This window comes from Rhamphochromis longiceps, linkage group LG10, assembly GCF_057381845.1.
Source record: "Rhamphochromis longiceps isolate RC_006_pf linkage group LG10, R_longiceps_female_GT1.1, whole genome shotgun sequence".
Taxonomy (NCBI): Eukaryota; Metazoa; Chordata; class Actinopteri; order Cichliformes; family Cichlidae; genus Rhamphochromis; species Rhamphochromis longiceps.
Genome location: NC_140566.1, coordinates 10,672,983 through 10,693,126, shown reverse-complemented (window position 1 = coordinate 10,693,126; position 20,144 = coordinate 10,672,983). Strand labels below are relative to the sequence as shown.

Here is a 20,144-nt window from a genome sequence, read left to right as displayed (position 1 = left end):
TTTTTGGTTAATAAAGATAAATGTAATGACCACGCCACTATTTTCCTCTTCCACAGATGAGCTGAAATTAGATGACTGTAGTGTAAGAGCACAGGTAGACAAAAAGCATGTTTGTTTGATGTTTTTCTCCTCTATCCTTCCAACATGCAGATAATTGAAGAACCTTTGTGTAATGTATTAGCTGAATTTAATAGTGAAAAGTGTAATCTGGTTACTGGTCACATGTTATGGAGTAGTGCAAAAGAATGTAACAAATTAATATTAATGTTAAATATTCATATTTAATTTTAAATTACTATTAAATGCGTGGAAGATGTCGTCCCATCCAGAACAGTCAAATCCTTCCCAAATCAAAAACCCTGGATTAACGGAGATGTTCGCGCGGCACTGGCGGCACGGAACACCGCCTTTGCCTCCGCGAACACATCGGACTACAAACACGCACATTACCAACTCCGGAAGACGATCAAAGCAGCCAAACGTGAGTACAGGGACAGGGTGGAGCAACAGTTTGACAACCCTCGGAGTATGTGGCAGGGACTAAACACGATCACAGACTTTAGAGGGAAAACCAGCACACCGCAGACCACGGCCTCTCTGTGTGAGGATCTAAACGTATTCTACGCTAGATTCGACACAGCGAACACCATGAGACCGGACAGTGTGCGCACCGCGGATGACGTCAGTGCGCACACTGTGTCTGAGGAGGATGTGCGGAAGTGCTTCAGGAAGGTGAACGCACGCAAAGCTACTGGTCCGGACGGGATTCCCGGCCGCGTCCTCAGGTCATGCGCGGCTCAGCTGGCTGGAGTGTTCACGCACATCTTCAACCTTTCCCTCTCTCTGTCTGTAGTCCCAGCCTGCTTCAAAATGGCCACCATCGTCCCTGTACCCAAATCCTCCACCATCTCCTCATTGAACGACTGGCGACCTGTAGCCCTGACCCCCATCGTAAGCAAATGCTTCGAGAAGCTGGTCAGGGACTTCATCTGCTCTGCACTACCCGACTCACTGGACCCTCTACAGTTTGCATACCGCCACAACAGGTCCACTGATGATGCCATAGCCCTGACACTACACACTGCCCTGTCACACCTGGAGAAGAGAGACACGTATGTGAGGATGCTGTTTGTAGATTACAGCTCAGCATTCAATACCATCGTTCCCTCGAAGCTGGACAGGAAACTGCAGGATCTAGGACTGAGCAGCTCCCTCTGCAGCTGGATCCTTAGCTTCCTGTCTGACAGACGCCAGGTGGTCAGACTGGGCAGCATCACCTCATCCCCCATCACACTGAACACTGGTGCTCCACAGGGGTGTGTACTGAGCCCTCTCCTGTACTCACTCTACACCTACGACTGCACAGCCACTAACAGCTCCAACATCATTGTGAAGTTTGCGGACGACACTACAGTGGTGGGTCTTATCACCAACGGTGATGAGACGGCTTACAGGGAGGAGGTCAGCGCCCTGACCCACTGGTGTCAAGACAACCATCTCACCCTCAACGTCGCAAAGACAAAGGAGTTGATAGTGGACTTCCGGAGGTGCAGAGAAGTACACACCCCCATCACCATCAATGGCGCTGCTGTGGAGAGAGTGAGCAGCTTCCGGTTCCTTGGCGTACACCTGGCTGAGGATCTTACGTGGTCAGTACACACAAACAAAACAGTGAAGAAGGCGCAGCAGCGCCTCTTCTTTCTCAGGAGACTGAAAAGATTCGGCATGAGCCCCCGCATCCTCAGGACCTTCTATCACTGTGCCATTGAGAGCATCCTCACTGGATGCATCACCACCTGGTATGGCAACAGCACCGCCTACAACTGCAAAGCTCTCCAGCGAGTAGTGCGGTGCTCTGAACGGATAATTGGAGGTGAGCTTCCCTCCCTCCAAGACATCTACAGGAAGCGGTGCCTGAGGAAAGCGGGGAGGATCATCAAGGACTCCAGTCACCCCAGCCATAAACTGTTCAGACTGCTTCCATCAGGAAGGAGGTTCTGCAGCATCCGGTCCCGTACCAGCAGACTGAGAGACAGCTTTTTCCATCAGGCCATCAGACTGCTGAACACGTCATAGACACCTCAGCTTCACTACTGGAACTTCAACATTATGCACTCCATACTGTATATGAATGCCACTTGTTTTGCACATATTCAACTCTGTATATTTTATATATTTTATTATTATTATTATTATTATTATTATTTTATTTTATTTTTTTACTATTTAATTTGTAAAAATGTGTATACACACACACACACACACACACACACACACACACACACACACACGTAGGAAAATATTTAGTATACACATCCAGAAATGCATACACTATTATATATTGTACATATATTTATTAGTTTCAGGTTGGCCATTCTTGTATTTTGCTCGTTTGTGTTGTTGTGTTTGCACATCTCTGTTGCTTGTGGGGCTCGCACACAAGAATTTCACTCGCATGTGCTGTGCCAGTGTGCCTGCACATGTGATGTGACAATAAAAAGTGATTTGATTTGATTTGATTTGATTTAAGTAGGAATAAATACATTCAAGTTTTTCTGCTTGCTTGCACAAATTACTCACAAGTGAAAAAACAAAATAGTTCCAATTTAAGGTTATATTTTATGGTTTAAGGTTGTTCTCCTTGCATATGGTTGTATGAGGACATTGCTACGCCACATTGCTACTCTGTGATAATCTTTTTTTCCTTTTAAAACCTTCCAAATCTTGGATAGGCTCCCTGAAGAAGAGCTTCACACAGTGCTGATGAAAAGGCATGGCATGACACATGCTTGATTTCAATCTCTATCTCTCCACCTTCAGTCACTTCATGCATTCCCAAGGAACAGGGGCCTTGTTTCCTCAATCTCTTCAGTCGTGCCAAGCAATTGTCTGTAAGTTTGCCATCAGATCACTATCAGCTTGTCTGCAGGAGGGAGGGGAAAAGTGGCCCCCGTCTGCTTGCATGGTGGTTTGAAATGCATGGCTTCATCTTATTTCTTTATCAAGCCCAACTGATGTGTGAATATAAAATGTCTATATATTTTCGCTTTATAGCCCTTCAGTTCAAGAAATCTTCTGCCAAAAGCACTGGAGAAGCTGTGAAAGCAAAAAGCTGATACATCAAATGCCTACGTGGGTATGCATGCACATGTGCGGGTGAGTGTGCATGTGCTTATAAGTGCTTCAAGATTTACTTAAGTTACCCAGAGGAAGCTTTCAGAAAAAAAAGGCACACTCTCAAACATATACTCTGTCAAGACTTATCTTCGCCCCCCAGAGGCAGCAAGACAAAGCTCACACATTTTATAAAGTCTCCAATGGTAAATGAGGCGTTTGAAGAATTGCAAATGCCAGGGAGCGCATACACTGACAGTTAATTTTTATAACCTTTTGTGAAAAGACTTACCAGGCAAACATTCAACCTGAGACAGACCCCATCACTTGTGTCCCCATCCACCCACTCAACCCAGTAATTCATTGCATTTCTATCTCTATCAACCCACACAAGACCAGAAATTACTGTTACTGCTTAAACTAAACCAAAATATGTCACTGCTCTTTACTGGTTTAATAAGCATTTTATAAAGCATCAGAAAGCACAGTTCAGGTTGAAATGGCTATAATCAGTATTTTTAGATTAACAATGGAACATGTTTTTTGGGTCGCTCTGACAAACCCACAAACAATTATGCATTTCCTCCCAGCTCCCATGAGCTTTATAGCCTTTTTAGGCTAATTGTTTTGTCAGACTGCAGAGTTAGTATTTTGGTTCACTGTCTCCATACACTGACAGCTGGTTTCACTATTTAAAAAAGTTTAGTGTGTTTTGGTTTGTTTGTTTGTTTTTTTAAGATTTATGACATTTTGATCTCTGTGTGTATATGTTAAAAACTGGGATTTCCTTTTTACATGATTCTATTGGTATCCCATTCTGAACCTTGGTTCTTGTGATTTTCAGTCTACAGTTTCTGATATTACTTTATTTTTGACCTTGTAATGAAGTTCAGCTTTGGTAATCCAGTGTTTTGGTTCACATCTTAATTATTATTACATTTTTTGTCTTCCTTCTCTTATCCCTCCCTAAGCCTTATTCTGCCAGAGGTTTCTTCCTGTTGAAAGGGAGTTTTTCCTTCTCACTGTCGCCAAAGTACTTGCTGATAGGGGGTCATATGATTGTTGGTTTTTTCTCTGCATGCATCATTGTAGGGTCTACCTTACAATATAAAGCATTTTGAGGCGACTGTTGTTGTGATTTGGCGTACAAATAGAATTGAAATGAAATTGAATTATTCTTCATTGTAGTTTATTTCCTTTGTCTCTTTCTTCATGTGTAGTGTGAGTCTCCTTATGTCCACATTCAGTATCTTTCTCTTAGGTTGGCATCTTGTTAAGTGTTAGCATTCATTATATTAGTCTCCTTTGGCTATTTCCTGCTTTACTTTGAAAGTTTATTTTCTTAGTTTTACTTCCTATCTGTCTCTACCTGATTGTCCTGATTGCCTTCACCACTCTCCTATCTGTCATTCCCCAATCAGCCCTCTGTTATAAATAGTCCTGTCTTCCCTTTAGCAGACTGCAGAGTTAGCATTTGTCATAGCATTTGTTATTTTTCCCTTGTCTATTCCTCACGCACTGTCTTGTCTTGTCTTGTCTTTTTTCCATCACTTTTTGTGGTTTTTCAACCTTCAGCTTCCTGCAGTTGGGCCCTAACCTTTACGCTCCACACAACCTGACAATATCATTAGATTCCACCTTTTCAGACCTCAAATTTTATCCCAAAGTTCTTGCAGTGCTTTGGCTAGAGCTGGTTTTAGCCTGTTCTCAGGTGGCTACTTAATGGAGTTTTGAAACTTACCAAACAGCCACTTCATCAAACGTTCATCAAATTACTAACATTATAATTATTGTGAGCTTTTAGCACTGACCTGAACTTCGATGCCATATCCCAGGTAGACAGTAATCAAGTAGTTACACTCCACTCCCGAGTCAAGTTGCTGCAGGATTTCAATGTTACCCTCAGGGTCAGTGAAATTCAGACTACACGGCTCTGTGGAAGAAAGTAAAATGACAAGTGATTCCCTTTTTCCCGGATCACTGATCTTTCTGACAGCCCACCTGTGTCTCCCTGGCCCTGTAACCCTCTAACTATCTCTGCAGAGATCCTCTCTGACACTACTCATCTGGGCCTTCAGCCCTCTGTGGCCAGTGGGAAGGGCGGGCAGGACACATCAGGAAAAATCAGATTGTTTTTGACATATGAGCAACTCCGTTATCCCTGACGGAAAGATGAATAGCTGTGTGCAGAATGCAAAATGAACAGGAGTAATGCTGAGGATTTGATGCTTAATTTTCTTTTCCTCTGGGATACATGTGTTATATTTAAGGGTAAATGTCCAGCTCAGTACAGTACATCCTTGAAAGTCAGAGAAAAAGAAAAAGAATATTACTCTGCCTACCTGATGTTTGCATGGTGGTGATGGTGGTAGTTGTGGTAACAGTCGTGGACATTGTTGCGGTGTCTTTCTCTGAAGAAGCCGGAGTGAGCTTGTGGAGCTGATGACCAGGGCTGGTTTTGTTTTTTAGTGCCATTTCACTAGCTTCCCCCTTTTCCATCTTCCCCGAGGTGGCCTCTTCCGGAGAAGCACCCAAACTCTGAGGCTGACTTCCTAGTGAAGATGAGGGAGGTACTCCGCTGTTTTCACCACCTGAACCTCTGTTATTTGGTGTCACCTGGGTGGTAAGTGAGTGTGTTGTTGGATCGACCTTGTCTGTCCCCCTGGTCCTCTCCTTTGATTTCTTTTGAGGCATAGACATGGGCAGTGCTGGTGTTGTGGGGGAAAATGTAGTCAGCGGTGATGTGGCAGCCACAGTAGCAGTAGAGGCAACATCTGAAAAAGCTGGAGCATCCTCATGGGGCACAAGTTGAGTGACAAGGTCTGCTGCATTTGGAGCAGACACAGAGCCTGGCATGGTGGGATATGCAGCCACATAGCCATCCTTCCGAAAAAAATGCTGGTCCCCCCGGAAGTCCCTTGTAAGTAAATGCTCATGAAGCAGCAGGCCCTTGAAGACTGGCTGGTGGTTGGGGATGTTCATTGGTGAGACGGTAGTGATGGAATGGACTTCACTTTCTGTGTCCTGCGTTGATGAGTGTGTGAAGAGGTCCCTGTCTAGGTCCAGTGTCCTCTTACTGATGCTGTTACTATCTTTTGCAACTGAAAATTAAAAGAAAAAAGGAGAAAAAAAGTAATATAGTTATATTAAGCAAAATATTACAGTCCAGTGATCTATAGAAGCAACATGCAGTATACGAGAGTAGTATGTCTTTTTGACAGTTTCATTATAGAATCATCAACTCTGCCAGCCTATAATCTTGCAAAATTATGCCTAATGAGGTGAGAGGCTCTCCTCTTGTATAATTCTTCCACACTTTCTTTTTTGAGTTTTGCTATTTTTAATCAGTTCATTATGCATGTGTGTGTATATGTGTGTGTGCGTGCGTCTGCGTGCAGTGAGGCTGGAGAAACTATGACCATAATAAAGTCCTTTATAAATTTATTCACTAGCAAGTCAGTCTAATAGGTTAACATAAATATAATATATAGTATGAATATTACTGTACAGAGGGAGTATTTAAACACATGGAGTGTATCCATCTTCTATGTTAATGTAAAAAACTTTTAGTACTTAACATATTGGGGTATTTTTAAGACCATGAACACAATTAATAAGGTAGTATCAAAAACAGATTCCATAATTACACTCTGCATTCAATGAAAGCTTGGCGTGAGACTGAGAGGATGTAGTCTAGCTTTTAACAAGAAAAAAAAGTAAAAACACCACCAAATGAAAACAAGCTCTCTATTAGTCAATCATGGGTAAAATCAGTTATCATTAACCATCTAAATCATAGGTGTCAAACTCTGGCCCGCGAAGCCATACCAAATTACTATTAGAGCTGGCCTACTGGTATTATACAGTTAATATATATATTGTTTAGTATTAAGCTTTGCTTGTTCCATATTCAGTTTTTCAGCAAAACTTGTTTGAGTCCATAAGAAAAGATTCATTCTTATATCTAGAGGAAGATTTTTTTTTTTTCAATAAATATTAGCGTTAGCCCGCGACTTTGTTCCAGTTTTCGAATTTTGGCCCACTGTGTATTTGAGTTTGACACCCCTGATCTAAATCATCCCAAACTAAGCAGTCATTTTGCCATTCTGATACTGGCACTTCTAACATTTTAAAAAATATATCTAACTTTCAGTATTTGACACATCAGCCTGGTACTATTTCAATAATATGTAGGGTTTGTTAAGGTTTGCAAGTTCATATTATCTTCTTTTATACACATATGTCAACAAGAAACAATGCTGTCAGCTTTGGCACTTTAATTAGCTTGCATTTGGGGTGACAGTTTGCCTTAATGAGGCAAAATAGCTGCCGGCACACTTTTCACACTTAAAGATGAAAGGATGTTGTTGACACCGTGGCAGCAAATCAATGAGATATCCCTATGTGAGTGCTTCTATTACAGCACTCCAAGAGCATGACAGAATCTAAGTTTGAAATCAAAACCAATGGAAGACTCCGTTATATATTTAGGGCTTCAGTCAGAGAAGCCTAAAGGCTTGTCAGCAACCATCTGGCAACCACCGGAATTGAGAAAAAAAAGTGTATTCCCCAACTAGTTGTGAGTGGCTGCTGGAGGTAGCTCATATTTGCTGTGAAATCAATTGCTAAAGCCTCCTTCACACAGGTCAAAAGACTGGTCAGTGACTCTAGGTAGTCATGAGTCGCTAGGAAGAATATGTATTCTGTGAGAGGCTGATAGATGGCAATCATTAGTGTGAAACTGGTTATAAAGAACTATACAGTGATGCACCTTGAAACTGCTTTGATTGCTAGCAGGTTGAAAGTCACTATTGGTATGCATGGAAGACACTGCCTTTTTCACAAACATAAAAAAGTTTACCAGCTTTACTTCAGTTTATGTGCACTGCTACAGCATTAAACCGCATGCTCATTGACTAACAACTTGTGATTAACAAGCTTGTGGTTGAGCATGAGCATGTGGTGTCATATAGATAATTCTTCGTTTCTGGAAGATGGTATAACAACGATTTACAAAATGGACTTATTTTTTTTAAATATATGACCAAAAGTGAATGACCGAGCCCATAAACTTAGCAGGAAAGTGTTTACAGAGCTCAAGTCTTCTTCTATTGGGAGCCTTTGTGCAACCACAGCTCTTGCCATCTGGTCACTTTCAGTTACAGTGCATGTTGAAGCTACTTCTGTGATGGCTTCATTTTTCCAACCTGGAAGCTGCATCTGTGTTTTATATTGTCGGGAGAATATTTAACTATAGGGACCAGAGGGTGCTAGGTGATCATCCACTGGTCTCTAGGCCTTTGTGATTCCCTTAGAGGTCATTTGCACAAAAAATGTTGAGTACATAGATACACAGCACACGCACTGTTTGTGCCTTGAAATTCTAGATAAGCCTGTTTCTTTAATCGTACATGAATTTATACCATGATCCTCAGCGTGAACTCTTACAGAACTCTGTTTCATCCTCTTTCCTCACATCTGATTCAATTATAAAGCTTGCATATTCTTCAATCGACCGACACTTTTCAATGTGTTGATTATAAGAACCCGTCACTTTCTTGCCTATGAAATATAGCATATATTTCAGGCTCAAATCAGCCTGCCAGTTGGTAAACATTCACCCTGCAAAGTCAAATTTGAAGTTATTGATTTCCTAAGGATTCCACAACAGGAAACATACATTTGGGTTTTTAAAAAAGAAATAGTATCTGAATAAATCTGAAAAATTGCTGTGCCGAAGGAGACGCTCTGCTTTGCTCATAAACTTGGAAAGAAGTTGTAAGGTTCTGTAACATTTTGCTGACGCAGAGTACTTTTTACCACCACCGGGCACATTGATAAAACTTTGATTGGGCTATTCAAGAGGAAGAGTAAACAGCTTTATTACAAAGCCTCTCCTAGGCGGACAGAATTGACACATGGTTTTACATTTTACTGACAAACACGACAACACCACATTCATCTTTTGTGGTGACAGAAGCAATTCAAAGACCTTTTGATGTTCTAAGATGGAGGAGAAACATTTCCTTGTAGCCTTATTCTGTCACAACAAGGGGAGCAAGAATGGTGCTATAAAGGCAAACTAAGCATATTTGACATGTCATTCTAGCAGAGAGAATAAAGAGACTAAAGGGGGGGGTCTTCATAAATGATTGAAGTATATAAGACTGGCCTTCAACAATCTCAAAGACACACATACACACATATTGCATAATAAATTGAGAGTTTTTATTTATTCATTTATTTATTTTTATCATAATTACTGTAATTGCTCCTTGTGGCTGTTAAGCCCTGCCTCCTACTGTCTTATCTTCCTCTCCCTCTGTCTCTGTCTTTGTAGCACAGATTTCGACCATCTATTTTCTGCCCTCCAGTCAGAATATTGAGTGAATGTGGAGAGTGAGGATGGAAGGCTGGGTTGAACCAGAGTTTCTCATACACAGATCAATAGAGGATCAATGTGTACAGGTTGAAGACCTCACTGTGGTGATTACAGAGAGGCACTGCTACCATATTGTTCTAATCTCCAAACTTTAATTGGCTGTTTACAGCTGAGGTTTGGAGCAACAGGGAGAAACTGAATTTTAAGTACCATTTCTATTAGTATTTATGCATTTTAACATGTATTTTTATTATCTCAACAAATTGGACAGTTAATCAATAAAATAATTTTGAAGAAATCTAATCAGGAAAGTAATTTATTTATTAGTTTCAACCTGAAAAAAAAAACATGTTAAAATTAGTTATGCTTCATCCAGGTACATCACTAAAATACTGACTGCATATAATTAATTGTCTAATGCTATAATTCAAGCCAAAAAATTGGCTTGAAGTTCCCGTTTTAAATTTAAATTCCTTTATTTCAAACTGGTTCAGCCGTCGTGATGTCAAGGATCATCACTTTTAATGAGCACTGGTTTTCTTGGAAGAACCATCTTGTTCAAGTCCGAAGTGGTCAGGTTGAGAGCATGGCCAGGCTCATCATCATTTTGGGGTTTTTTGTTTGTTTGTTTTTACTTCACTATTTGTGGGGTTCATTTGCCAGGAATTTTTCAACAGTAGTCTAAACGAAAATAATATTCTGCTTAAGTAGCCTGAACTGTAATTTTAGTCCTCTCTCATACACGTTCTCAAATAATGCAAAAAAAAAAAAAAAAAAAGCAAGACCAGAAGCAAAGCTTTCAAAATGTCATGCAAATGTTTAAATTGTGATGCTATTCATGGTAATGTTACATTATGAAAAATAACTGGCGTTTTTCTCAGGCGGCATTCCTCATAATACAGACACACCTTGTTGCTGAAGTTGTGAAAAAAAGAAAGTAAGACTATGTAGTTGGGAAAAACTAAGTATGCCTTGTGATTTAGTAGCTTCCCATATGGAAAAGAAATAGTAAAAACTTATATGATTTACTCATTAAAGTGGCCACTTTCTCATTACTTTCATATATTCTTTTAGGAAGTATCCAAAACATACAAGTTTCATTATATAATTTTTCAAGGGATCTTATATCTGTTTTTACTTTTGTATGCTTTTCATACAAGTTTCACACAAGACAGATACAAACTTTATAAGATTTATATATATCTTTTCCATATGGGTTGAACCACTTCTAGAAGCAATAACGGGAAATGATGTGACCTTTATCAGTCTCTCAAATCATTGCAGAAGGATTTTGGTCCATTCTGCAGCGTTGCTTCAGTTCCTTTAGGTTTACAGGAATTCTTTTATGCATAGCTCTCGTAATGTCCCACCTCAACATTTCAAGGGTTATGGGTTGAGGTTTGACTGGGCCATTGCATCATGTCTCTTAATTCTCAGCCAATCTGCTTTAGATTTGCTGGCATTCAACAGTGTCCTGTTGCATGACATAATTTTGACCGAGCTTTAGCTGTCGGACAGATGGCTTCACATTTAACTCTAGAATACTTTTGTATACAGAGAAGTTCATGGTCAATTCAGTGACTGCAAGGCTCCAAAAAAGGCCCAAATTATCGTCTCCAATCATCATGATCAAATGTGGTGCTGTGCATTTGGTCTTGTCTGCCCAAAAGAAATTGTACCAGAAGTCTTGTGGTTTGTCCTGATACAACATTGTAAACTTAAGCTGCGTTGCCATGTTCTTTTTAGAAAAAAGAGGCTTTCTCCTGGTAATGTGCTTGGATTTCTACTGCTGGGGAGATGGAGTGTACATCCCAGTTTAAAACTTTACTTTTTGATAAGCCTTATAGTTAGAGCAGCATCAGGTTATTGTTGCGTCATCTTAGTCATGCTACAATAGGTCTAGGCTGCTGAGGGCTTCCCGTGATGCATGAATCTTTCTTCTTCACTCTTCCTGCTGTCACCAAGTGCTTGATCACGATGTGTGTTCTGATTATATATATGATACAGTTTTCTCTGTATTAATGTCGGTTCTTTACCTTACAATATAAAGCAATATAAAGCACCATGAAGTGAATGTTATTGTGACTTAATGCTACATAAAAATGCCAAAACATCTGCTGTTATAGAGGCGCTCGAACTTTTTGATGATCAGTTCATCAAGTGCATTTGATGAGCAGCACCTGGCTGCTGCTTACCCTCTTAATTCCTATGGAACCACTAAGGGTTTACTTAGTTTCTATTTCACATGACTGTGAAGTATATAGTTATAATATCTCCCAACACTGACCACCAGTTAAACATTATTGTCTAACCATGTGTCTATGTACTCTAATATACTGCCGTACACAGTGTACTTTAAAAAAAAATGTGACCTTTATGTGCTTTGGTAGGTTTGTGTCATACTGTTGCAAACAGTGACAGGCAAGTTCTTTCAAGTCACAAGACTTGTGACAAGATTAGTTTTAAATCACAAAGCCATAGCAGCTGTTATCATTCATGGAAGCTGTTGCTTCTCTGCACCCCAGGTAAACATCATTTATTGACATGCAACAGCTAAAAGTAGCAACCATGCTGCACGCTAAAGAGGTTACGTGTATAAATGAATCACATCACACTACACTGCAGCTGGTTAATTAGAGCTAATTCATAAATTAAAGGTGGTAATTGCAGTGACAGAATGACGTTACTGTGATATTATTCAGTGCATTAGAACAAGTACAATAAAATACCATTTATTGTCCCGGGGGAAATTTAGTTAGTGACATGTTTCCTTTGTGAGCACATTCAGTACACGTTTATGAGACCACTTATCTGAGAGGAAGGAAACCATTTAAAGAGTGCGGAATATATTCATTTGCCCCTAAAGAAATCTGCTATGCTCTCTTGCCCCGTTACATCAAAAAGTACCAGCTCTGCTGTCAAAACTGAGAAACAGGAATATTAGACTTAGTGATATAAAATAACCTTAACAAACCGAGACAACCCTGATACCATAACAAATGTTAAATGGTGCAAAATGTTATAAATTTCAACTAGGCTGTGATTTGGTTTTTATCTAGTGAAATCCTTAGAGAAGTCTAACATTAGAATGTAGAAAACCAAGAATATATTTACAATCCTATGGCCTGCAGGGCCAATTATAATAAAGATTTTCCAGCAATCCTGATTATGTGCATCATTTACATTGGGAGGCACACGATCATGCTTTGTCCATGGATCCATGACAATCTCTCAGTCTACACTGACTAAGATGACAGAGTGAGCAATCATTGGGGAATGCTCCTCAAGATGGCAACAGACAGCCTCATCTCTTCAGTTGCATACAAATGGAGTCATCAGTGAACACTCAGTGCATGGAGAGAGCACTAATAAGATGGGGCAAGCCACACTTGAGGCAGGCTTCTGATTGACATCAATCTCGTAATATCCAGGGGCTTTATTTCCTTATTATTACAGAGAGCCACTAGACAAGCAAATCAATAAGCCACTTCCGCTGGGCTCAGATACAAGGGCTTCAGGTCTCTCTACGTAACTCCTTCTAGGATTCTCTGTGGAGGTTTGCACTCATGAATTCATTGTAAAGCTAAGGCAAAAATTTCCTGTTGCTGACTTTGACTCCATTTCCCCGAGTATGTGCAGATTCTACACTTGTTTGCATAAAACGACTAGGAGAGACCAGAGGAAATAATGGGATGAAACTGATAAATGATTCCATTAGTCAACTTAATGAATTGATCTTTTAATTTTCCTTGTGGGTGTGACAGGTGCACGGAAGGGGAAATAAATAAACAAACAAAAGGTAGAAGGAAGGAAATGAGGAAAATTAAATTGATTACTGGATAAAACCGGCAAGAAAAAAGGGGGGTGAAAAAAGTCACGATTTATTTCTCAGGCAGTAATTATGTCTAAAAACAGAAGTGACATTCCTATTTCATAGCATCACATTTTCCTTGTACTGTCTGTCTGGCTTTTGAGTCATGGGGATAACAGCATATGGAGATGAGACATGCTCTTATCCTTCATGTGACCTTTGACTTCATTGAGCGGAACCATAACTTTTCCCTTTCATTTATTCTAGCCTCTCTGAGTTCCGGTTCATTGAACATCGTCCTTCAGACAGCCTTTAAACAAACTGTGTCTTAATGGTGCCATGAAGCTCGTAAGGCCTGACCTTTAAGCTGGAGTAGAACAAAAACAGAGTTACACGTCACCACTATTTGCATTAAAACCTACTGTAAAGTATTTAAGTTGCAGGTGGTAGCAGGTCGTTCTTAACCAAATCGGAACTTTAAAAGTGTTTTAATTGGTAATAAACTGTTGCCAGCTGAATGTTATTTGAAAAACAAAATCTGCTATTTTTTTATTTACAGTTTTTTTTCCAGCTTTTCTTTGGCCCAAGAACAAATAATAAATGAATACGTGTCTTGTTTTACAAATGCCTGGCATTAAAATTACATCTTCTTCCGTAATCGTGATAGAATCTGTCTTATGTAGAAGCCAAAGCCTTGTTGCATTTCAATTTACTATTGCTCTGCATCCTAGAAAAATACTGGGAGGAATGTCTATTTTCACACTTCATTTCCTTCCATTAGTGTAATTTATCTTTTCATTTTCTTCTCATTTACTCCATGGTGGAGTCAATTAAGAAGAGAGCTGTTGGTGAAACAAGAACTAGAACTTTAAAATCCTTAGCCAGTTACAGTACAGTGAGAAAATTACTCCACCGTGTGTTAACAACAGTTGTAAAGGAAAAAAGGGGGGGAAAAGTTGGAAGACTGAGTAAAAAAAAAACCTTTTAATTCATTTGCTCGTGTCTGTCAAATGCATCCAGGTATTCAGCATGAAGACGCAAACACATGATGAAATGCATAAATAGGCAGCATCATTATCTTGTAAATATAGTTATCTGAGAGAGAGCGCGGTGTACATCTGTGGCTCTTCTGGTGACAGCGCAGACATTACTTTGAATTTAAAAGCTACTTGATTGATGTCACACCCTTTGCCCACGTTCAAATGATTTCCCAAACCTACAGGAAATCCATCAGCTCAAGGAAAACACTACTAAAGAGCCACCCCAGCAATTTTCAATCTCATCCGTGTACTTGTTATAGATCGACGTGCCAATGTGGACCATTACACCTGTCAATACTCTCTATTTCATGGGGAGGCTTATGTTATAACTCTGAATTAGACCAGACACAAAAACAAGATTCATTTTAGCCTCAAGAACTTCTTCTTCATCAGATAGTAGAGACCATCTGAAAATTGAAGCCAGGCAAAAGAGAAGGAAAAAAATCACTTTCTTATTTATTTATTTTTTTTGGTTTGTGTTGTGAGATATGTGAGAGCTCATATATAGAGAGAACAAGTATTCTTAGGAACCACAAAGACAAAAGACTGAGAGGAAACTGAGAGGAAAGCACGTGCACGCTGACCTGTGTAATATTTATCAGGGTGAAATCGGTGTCCTCTCCAAACAGACTGATGCCATTCAGCTTGAGAGTCGGGAGCTGAAATTGTATTACAATGCTTTAATCTCGGCTGAGTGGCCAAGAGGTCATGCTCCTGGAAATTGAAGACCTGAAAAATGAGCTGCAGAGTCAAGAAGGCTTGAAAAATCATGAGATGAGTGAGGAGAGGGTAGCCTGCTCCTTCACAGTGGAGGAATTTCTCCAGGAACTTGAGGAGGTAAAAAGGAAGCATCTAGCTGAAAAGCAGATCCTTTCTCATGAGCTGACCACTCTCAGAGTCCAGAAAGAAAAATGATCGAGGGTCCAGACTGAGTTCAAAAAATTGGAAACTGCGGATATCGCAGGCAAATTGGAGGACATGCAGGTCTCAGATCAGTATTTGGCTCAATGCATAATGAAAAAACTAAACAAATTTATTAAGAGGATTCAGGCAGAGACTAACTATCTAAACACTTTAAAGCAGAAGAGCTATACCAAAATGAAAGAAGCCACTTAGATGAGTGACGAAACATTTAAGTAATTTGATTAGATGTAATTTCGTTACTTAAGTACATGATATATAATAAGAGTTCATATCTAACACATTTTCCTTAATGATTAGTTATTTCAATAAATAAACCTGTGCTCTTAAATATTTCAGTTGCATTTTACTCAAAATGACGGTTATTCTTGAACAAAAGGTGCACGTTTACGAGGGCAAAGAATCATTTTTAGTGTTTTCTACATGTAGGCAAAGCTCAGACTGAAAGATTGTTCTTTCTTTTTACAGTAGGTGTTTTCATTGCTGCAGAAATTATGGGAAAAAGAAGAGCAAACATCAAAATGAACCTCTATTTTTTTGAAAAGTCCTTTAACAATAGTCTATATTGACATATTTTGTTTTGTGTAGAACAGATCCAGCACTTCTTGCTTCAAAAGTACCCAATTTTTTTAAATGCACTTGCTTGAATGCATTGAAAACTAAAAATGTTTTCCCCGAGTGTTACACTCTGTAGAAACCTCCTCCTGCAGAATCAGCTTCCAGTTAAATAAGCTTCCTGGTATTTAGAGAAAGTGAGATACAGGCTCCATTTAGTCCCGTCTTAAATTCCAACACAGTTCACCTTGTTTCCAACACAGAAAAAGCACTGTGTGAAATATTCAAGAAATGATTATTATTATTAACCTTTTATAAATTGTATTTATTAGTTATTGTTCACAGACATTAAGAAACTCATTAGTCAAAAAAAGTACTTTTATTTGCTTTCTGTTCCCTTCCTGTTTTCTTTGGATTGAGCATCAGTCTACTTCAAGTTTAGAAAAAGATCAAGGTTTGGGTTAAAATAGTTATAAAATAATAAGAAATATTAAATAATATTATATGTTGCAAAGTTTACCACTTGTTCCAAAGCTCCATTTTCCATGTTGCCCCCATGACAAGTACTGCGAGAGATGTCTTTAAAAACAGGTGCAGAAACAACACTTACTTTCAACACATTCAAACAGATGTATATTAAACCCACACCCAACACTGTTTTGACACTGAGCTTCGTCACAATGCTTATGTTATGATACATAAGTGCAAAAGTAGTTTGCTTTAACTGCAAAAGTAGTTAAGGCAAATGATTAAAAAACGTTGTACTAGATCATGTTTCAGGACGGTATTAATGAAAGTGCTTTGTGGGTGCTTGTTTTTGAAAATCCATTTGGTGTTATAGCTCAAATTGTGGTCTTGGTACTCTGATCTCTTGCTTCAGGCTAGTGCTGCTCATTTCCACATGCTGCTGTGAGTAGCTTGTTAGGTGACTTGAATGTTATATTTCGTTGGTGATCTTAGATGTGACTACTAGGTGAATATATTTGGATTACCTGAATTTTAATACGCAAAAGAAATATTTGTTTTTATATACTTTGTTACCGGTTTTTATTAATAAAAACACATACACACACACACAGTTTGAATCATTGTAGTGCATGGGTTAGCACCGCCAAATCTCTCCGGCTTGCTCTAACAGTCCAAAGATTGTTTCATTTTTAAATATAAATTGGCCATAGGTGTGAACGTGAGTGTGTGGTTCCCTATTTGTTAGCCCTGTGATGGAGTGGTGACTGTACCCCGAGTCTCACTGTGCAATAACTAATGTCTCAGCACCCCCTCCCCAAAGAAGTGGAGAATTGTAGAAATGGATGCATGGGTGGAATGACCATGGATAAGGAGGAAAAATTACAGTATATTTTATGATCCCATGGAGTACTAACTGATCAAAGGATTAAACATGTTTGTGAATCTTAACCTTTTGCATATTGACTGGATTAGGTGGATACAGGTAGAGAGCAGACCTTTGGACAAAAACAGTTTTGTTTTTTGTTTCTCTTTTTACTCTTAGATCTGACAAAATCAGAGCATTTTGGATACTTTCTATGTGCACTCTGACTTAGCAAGCAAGTAAAATAACTGATCAGGGGAATTTTTTGAACAGAAGAGAAAAGAATACAAGCAGCATACACACAATGTGGCAAAACCGATATATGTTTTTAGATGCGAAGGATGAATCTCTTTCAAGGAAGGGCAGAGACTAAGAAATATCCACAATTAGGTAACTATTCTTCAAGCGGGGTGACAAGCTTACTGGAAAACTGCATCCAAGAGTAGAGACAGTATTGATACAAACAAAGAAGAGGCTAGACAGCATTGTTATTGTTTTGGCTTTGAATAATTTTTTGCCCCGAAGCTTTCTATTTTAGTGTGTTCAGCATGCTTTGTGATAGTTTAGTCAGCGTAGACATTGGGCCATTACATTCGGACAGCTCTAACTGTTGTAGCATCTTATCAACCCTCTTAAAAATGAAAGGCATTTTCAAATGTTTGAAAAAAATGAGCAATTAAAATATGCATTTATCCACTAACTGGATTAAGTCTGAGTGACTGCGATATTTTAAAACTATCTCGAAACGAGATAAGAACGAGTATTTAAAAAACAATAAGATAAGATAAGATAAGATAACCTTTATTAGTCCCACACGTGGGAAATTTGTTTTGTCACAGCAGGAAGTGGACAGTGCAAAAGTTATGAGGCAAAAATTTGAATACAATAAGAATAAATACAGTATAATAATCAGTAAAGGAGAGGATAAGAGAGTTCAAAAGAGAGAGACAAACATATTTTTGACCAGAAGCGTTTTAATATCCCAGCTGCATGTAAAGTTTAAATTATTTTTATTCATTTTGGCAGGTGGATGCCAAAGAGCAAAGTCAGGTGAGGGCCTGTGAGTACACAAGTCTCAAAACATAAGCGCTGTAAACCAAAACACAAGCTGCCTATTGGGAGGTGAGGGGAAACAATATTAACACCGACAGTGATGGATGGTGTTGCTTCCTGTAGAGGTCTGATGGATGGAGGACTCTTTACAGGTACGAAGCACTGTTTTCTAGACTAAAAGGGGCCTTTTGTGTGTTGTGCATACACAAGTAAAATGTGCGTTATAAAAAATAGGTGTGCAACATTAATGTATTTCTTTTGCATAGATATAGACAGTGTTTTCTGCCATCCGTGGGTCCATTATTACATATATGCTTGAATATTACCAACAAATAAAGGTGAGATATTCCTAAAAGCTCTTTCCTAATGTGCAGCAGTGCTTGCTTTGTCTCTAAAAGCAAATCTTTGCCTGCTCATCTTCGCTTTTTGAAATTGCACCACTCTTTAGGTAAAGTAAATAGCTAGATTACTCAAAGTTAGTGATCTGCAATGTTTCTAAAAACAGTCAAATTTATGAAAAAAAATATAGCAACAACAAAATGCACCAAACACTAAAGACCAGTATGTATTATGGCACAGTCATAATAAGCTGCTGTGTCAGGTTTATGTGCATTAGTATTAACTTCCCTTTCCTCAATAGTGTCACACCTAAAAACAGATCAGTTTACTGGCCTCAGACAAGAAAAAGAGCAGCTAAAGGTCAAAAACCTCCTCTCCAAAAACAATGTTATATTATCTGCGTCTGCTGCACTCAGCAGATAAAATTGATGTTGTTCTTCCCACTGCGATGGTTATATTTGAAATCAACAGCGAGACACTTGCTGTAGTTTATGTTTGGACTTTTCATATTCTCTCTCTACATATGGCACTGCCGGGCTTTTTACAGCTCGGAAGGCAAAAGGGTCCTGAAAGGTAAAGGAAACAAAATGAAAATTACATTAATTAAAAAGAACAAAGCACTTATTCATCATATCACGTTAACAGTCACCCACTTTACAGTAGCAGGTTGTTTAAGCTAAGAATAGCTCTTTTGAGCGGCTCCGCTGCCAATCACAGCTGCTTGTAGCTTATTGCTTTCATAAACTGTTGCTGCACAGTGCACTCGCTCATGACTGAGAGACACCTGGTATTCAGCTTTTATTTTATTTAACACAAGAGGATGTGCAAGAGCCTGCTAGGTTACCATCCCAGGTAACCAGAGAACATCGACAGACCAGATAGTTGGAGAGGTATCCTGGCAATCTTCACATTAGCACTGGTGACAAAAACCAACAACCTATCCCTGCACTGAATTTGAAAAGTTGCTCTCTTTAGGCTTCTGAGTAATGAAAGGAATCATTAGAGTTTGTAAACTTTTTATTTAATTTATTTTCTTTTCTGTGCTTTATAGCTTTACTAAAATTGGATTTCAGGCCTGGCTACCCTAAGAGGATCTACAAACACACGTGGTGCAAGAGCAAATGTGTGTGAAAAAGCACAGAGTGGAAAAAAATAAGGGTTGAAATTAAAGTTGTTTAGCTTGAATGGATTTAAGGGCATGAAAAGTAAATTTTAGTGCTGGTAATTAATCTTTTTTCTCACTGTTGAAATACATTTTTAATGGTTTGTATCTGTTTCAACAAAACAAAGCAGGAGGGTCAGTGTGTGCTCCTCTCTCACACTCTGTTTTATGCAGCTAAACTGGTGTGTGAGTCATTGCATCATTAATCCAGTCTTTAAACTATAGGTCCAAACAACCAACAGACGTCATGAGTTTCTACTATATACTGTAAGCAAATTACCAAAACATTGGTGAGCACTGATGCTTTAACTTAACCACCATGACTCAACACAGTGCAACATTCTCAGTATTTGATGTTTAAATAATTTATTTGTAATCCCATGGATTATGTTTCTTATAACAAAAATTGTTTTGTATTGAGTTAAGCAACAATATAG

General features: G+C 39.0%; 1 protein-coding gene across 2 annotated transcripts in view; it reads right to left on the bottom strand.

Moving 5' to 3' along the window:
- Nucleotides 1–20,144, bottom strand: part of LOC146660329 (seizure protein 6 homolog) — a 100,863-nt gene that overhangs the window by 43,789 nt on the left and 36,930 nt on the right. For both annotated transcript variants that reach the window (XM_085420138.1, XM_085420140.1), the window contains exons 2-3: nt 5,457–6,215; nt 4,926–5,047 (exon numbers count right to left, since the gene is read on the bottom strand). In XM_085420138.1, the coding sequence (XP_085276264.1) occupies nt 4,926–5,047; nt 5,457–6,215 (881 nt within the window). The remainder of the gene's footprint in view (nt 1–4,925; nt 5,048–5,456; nt 6,216–20,144) is intronic.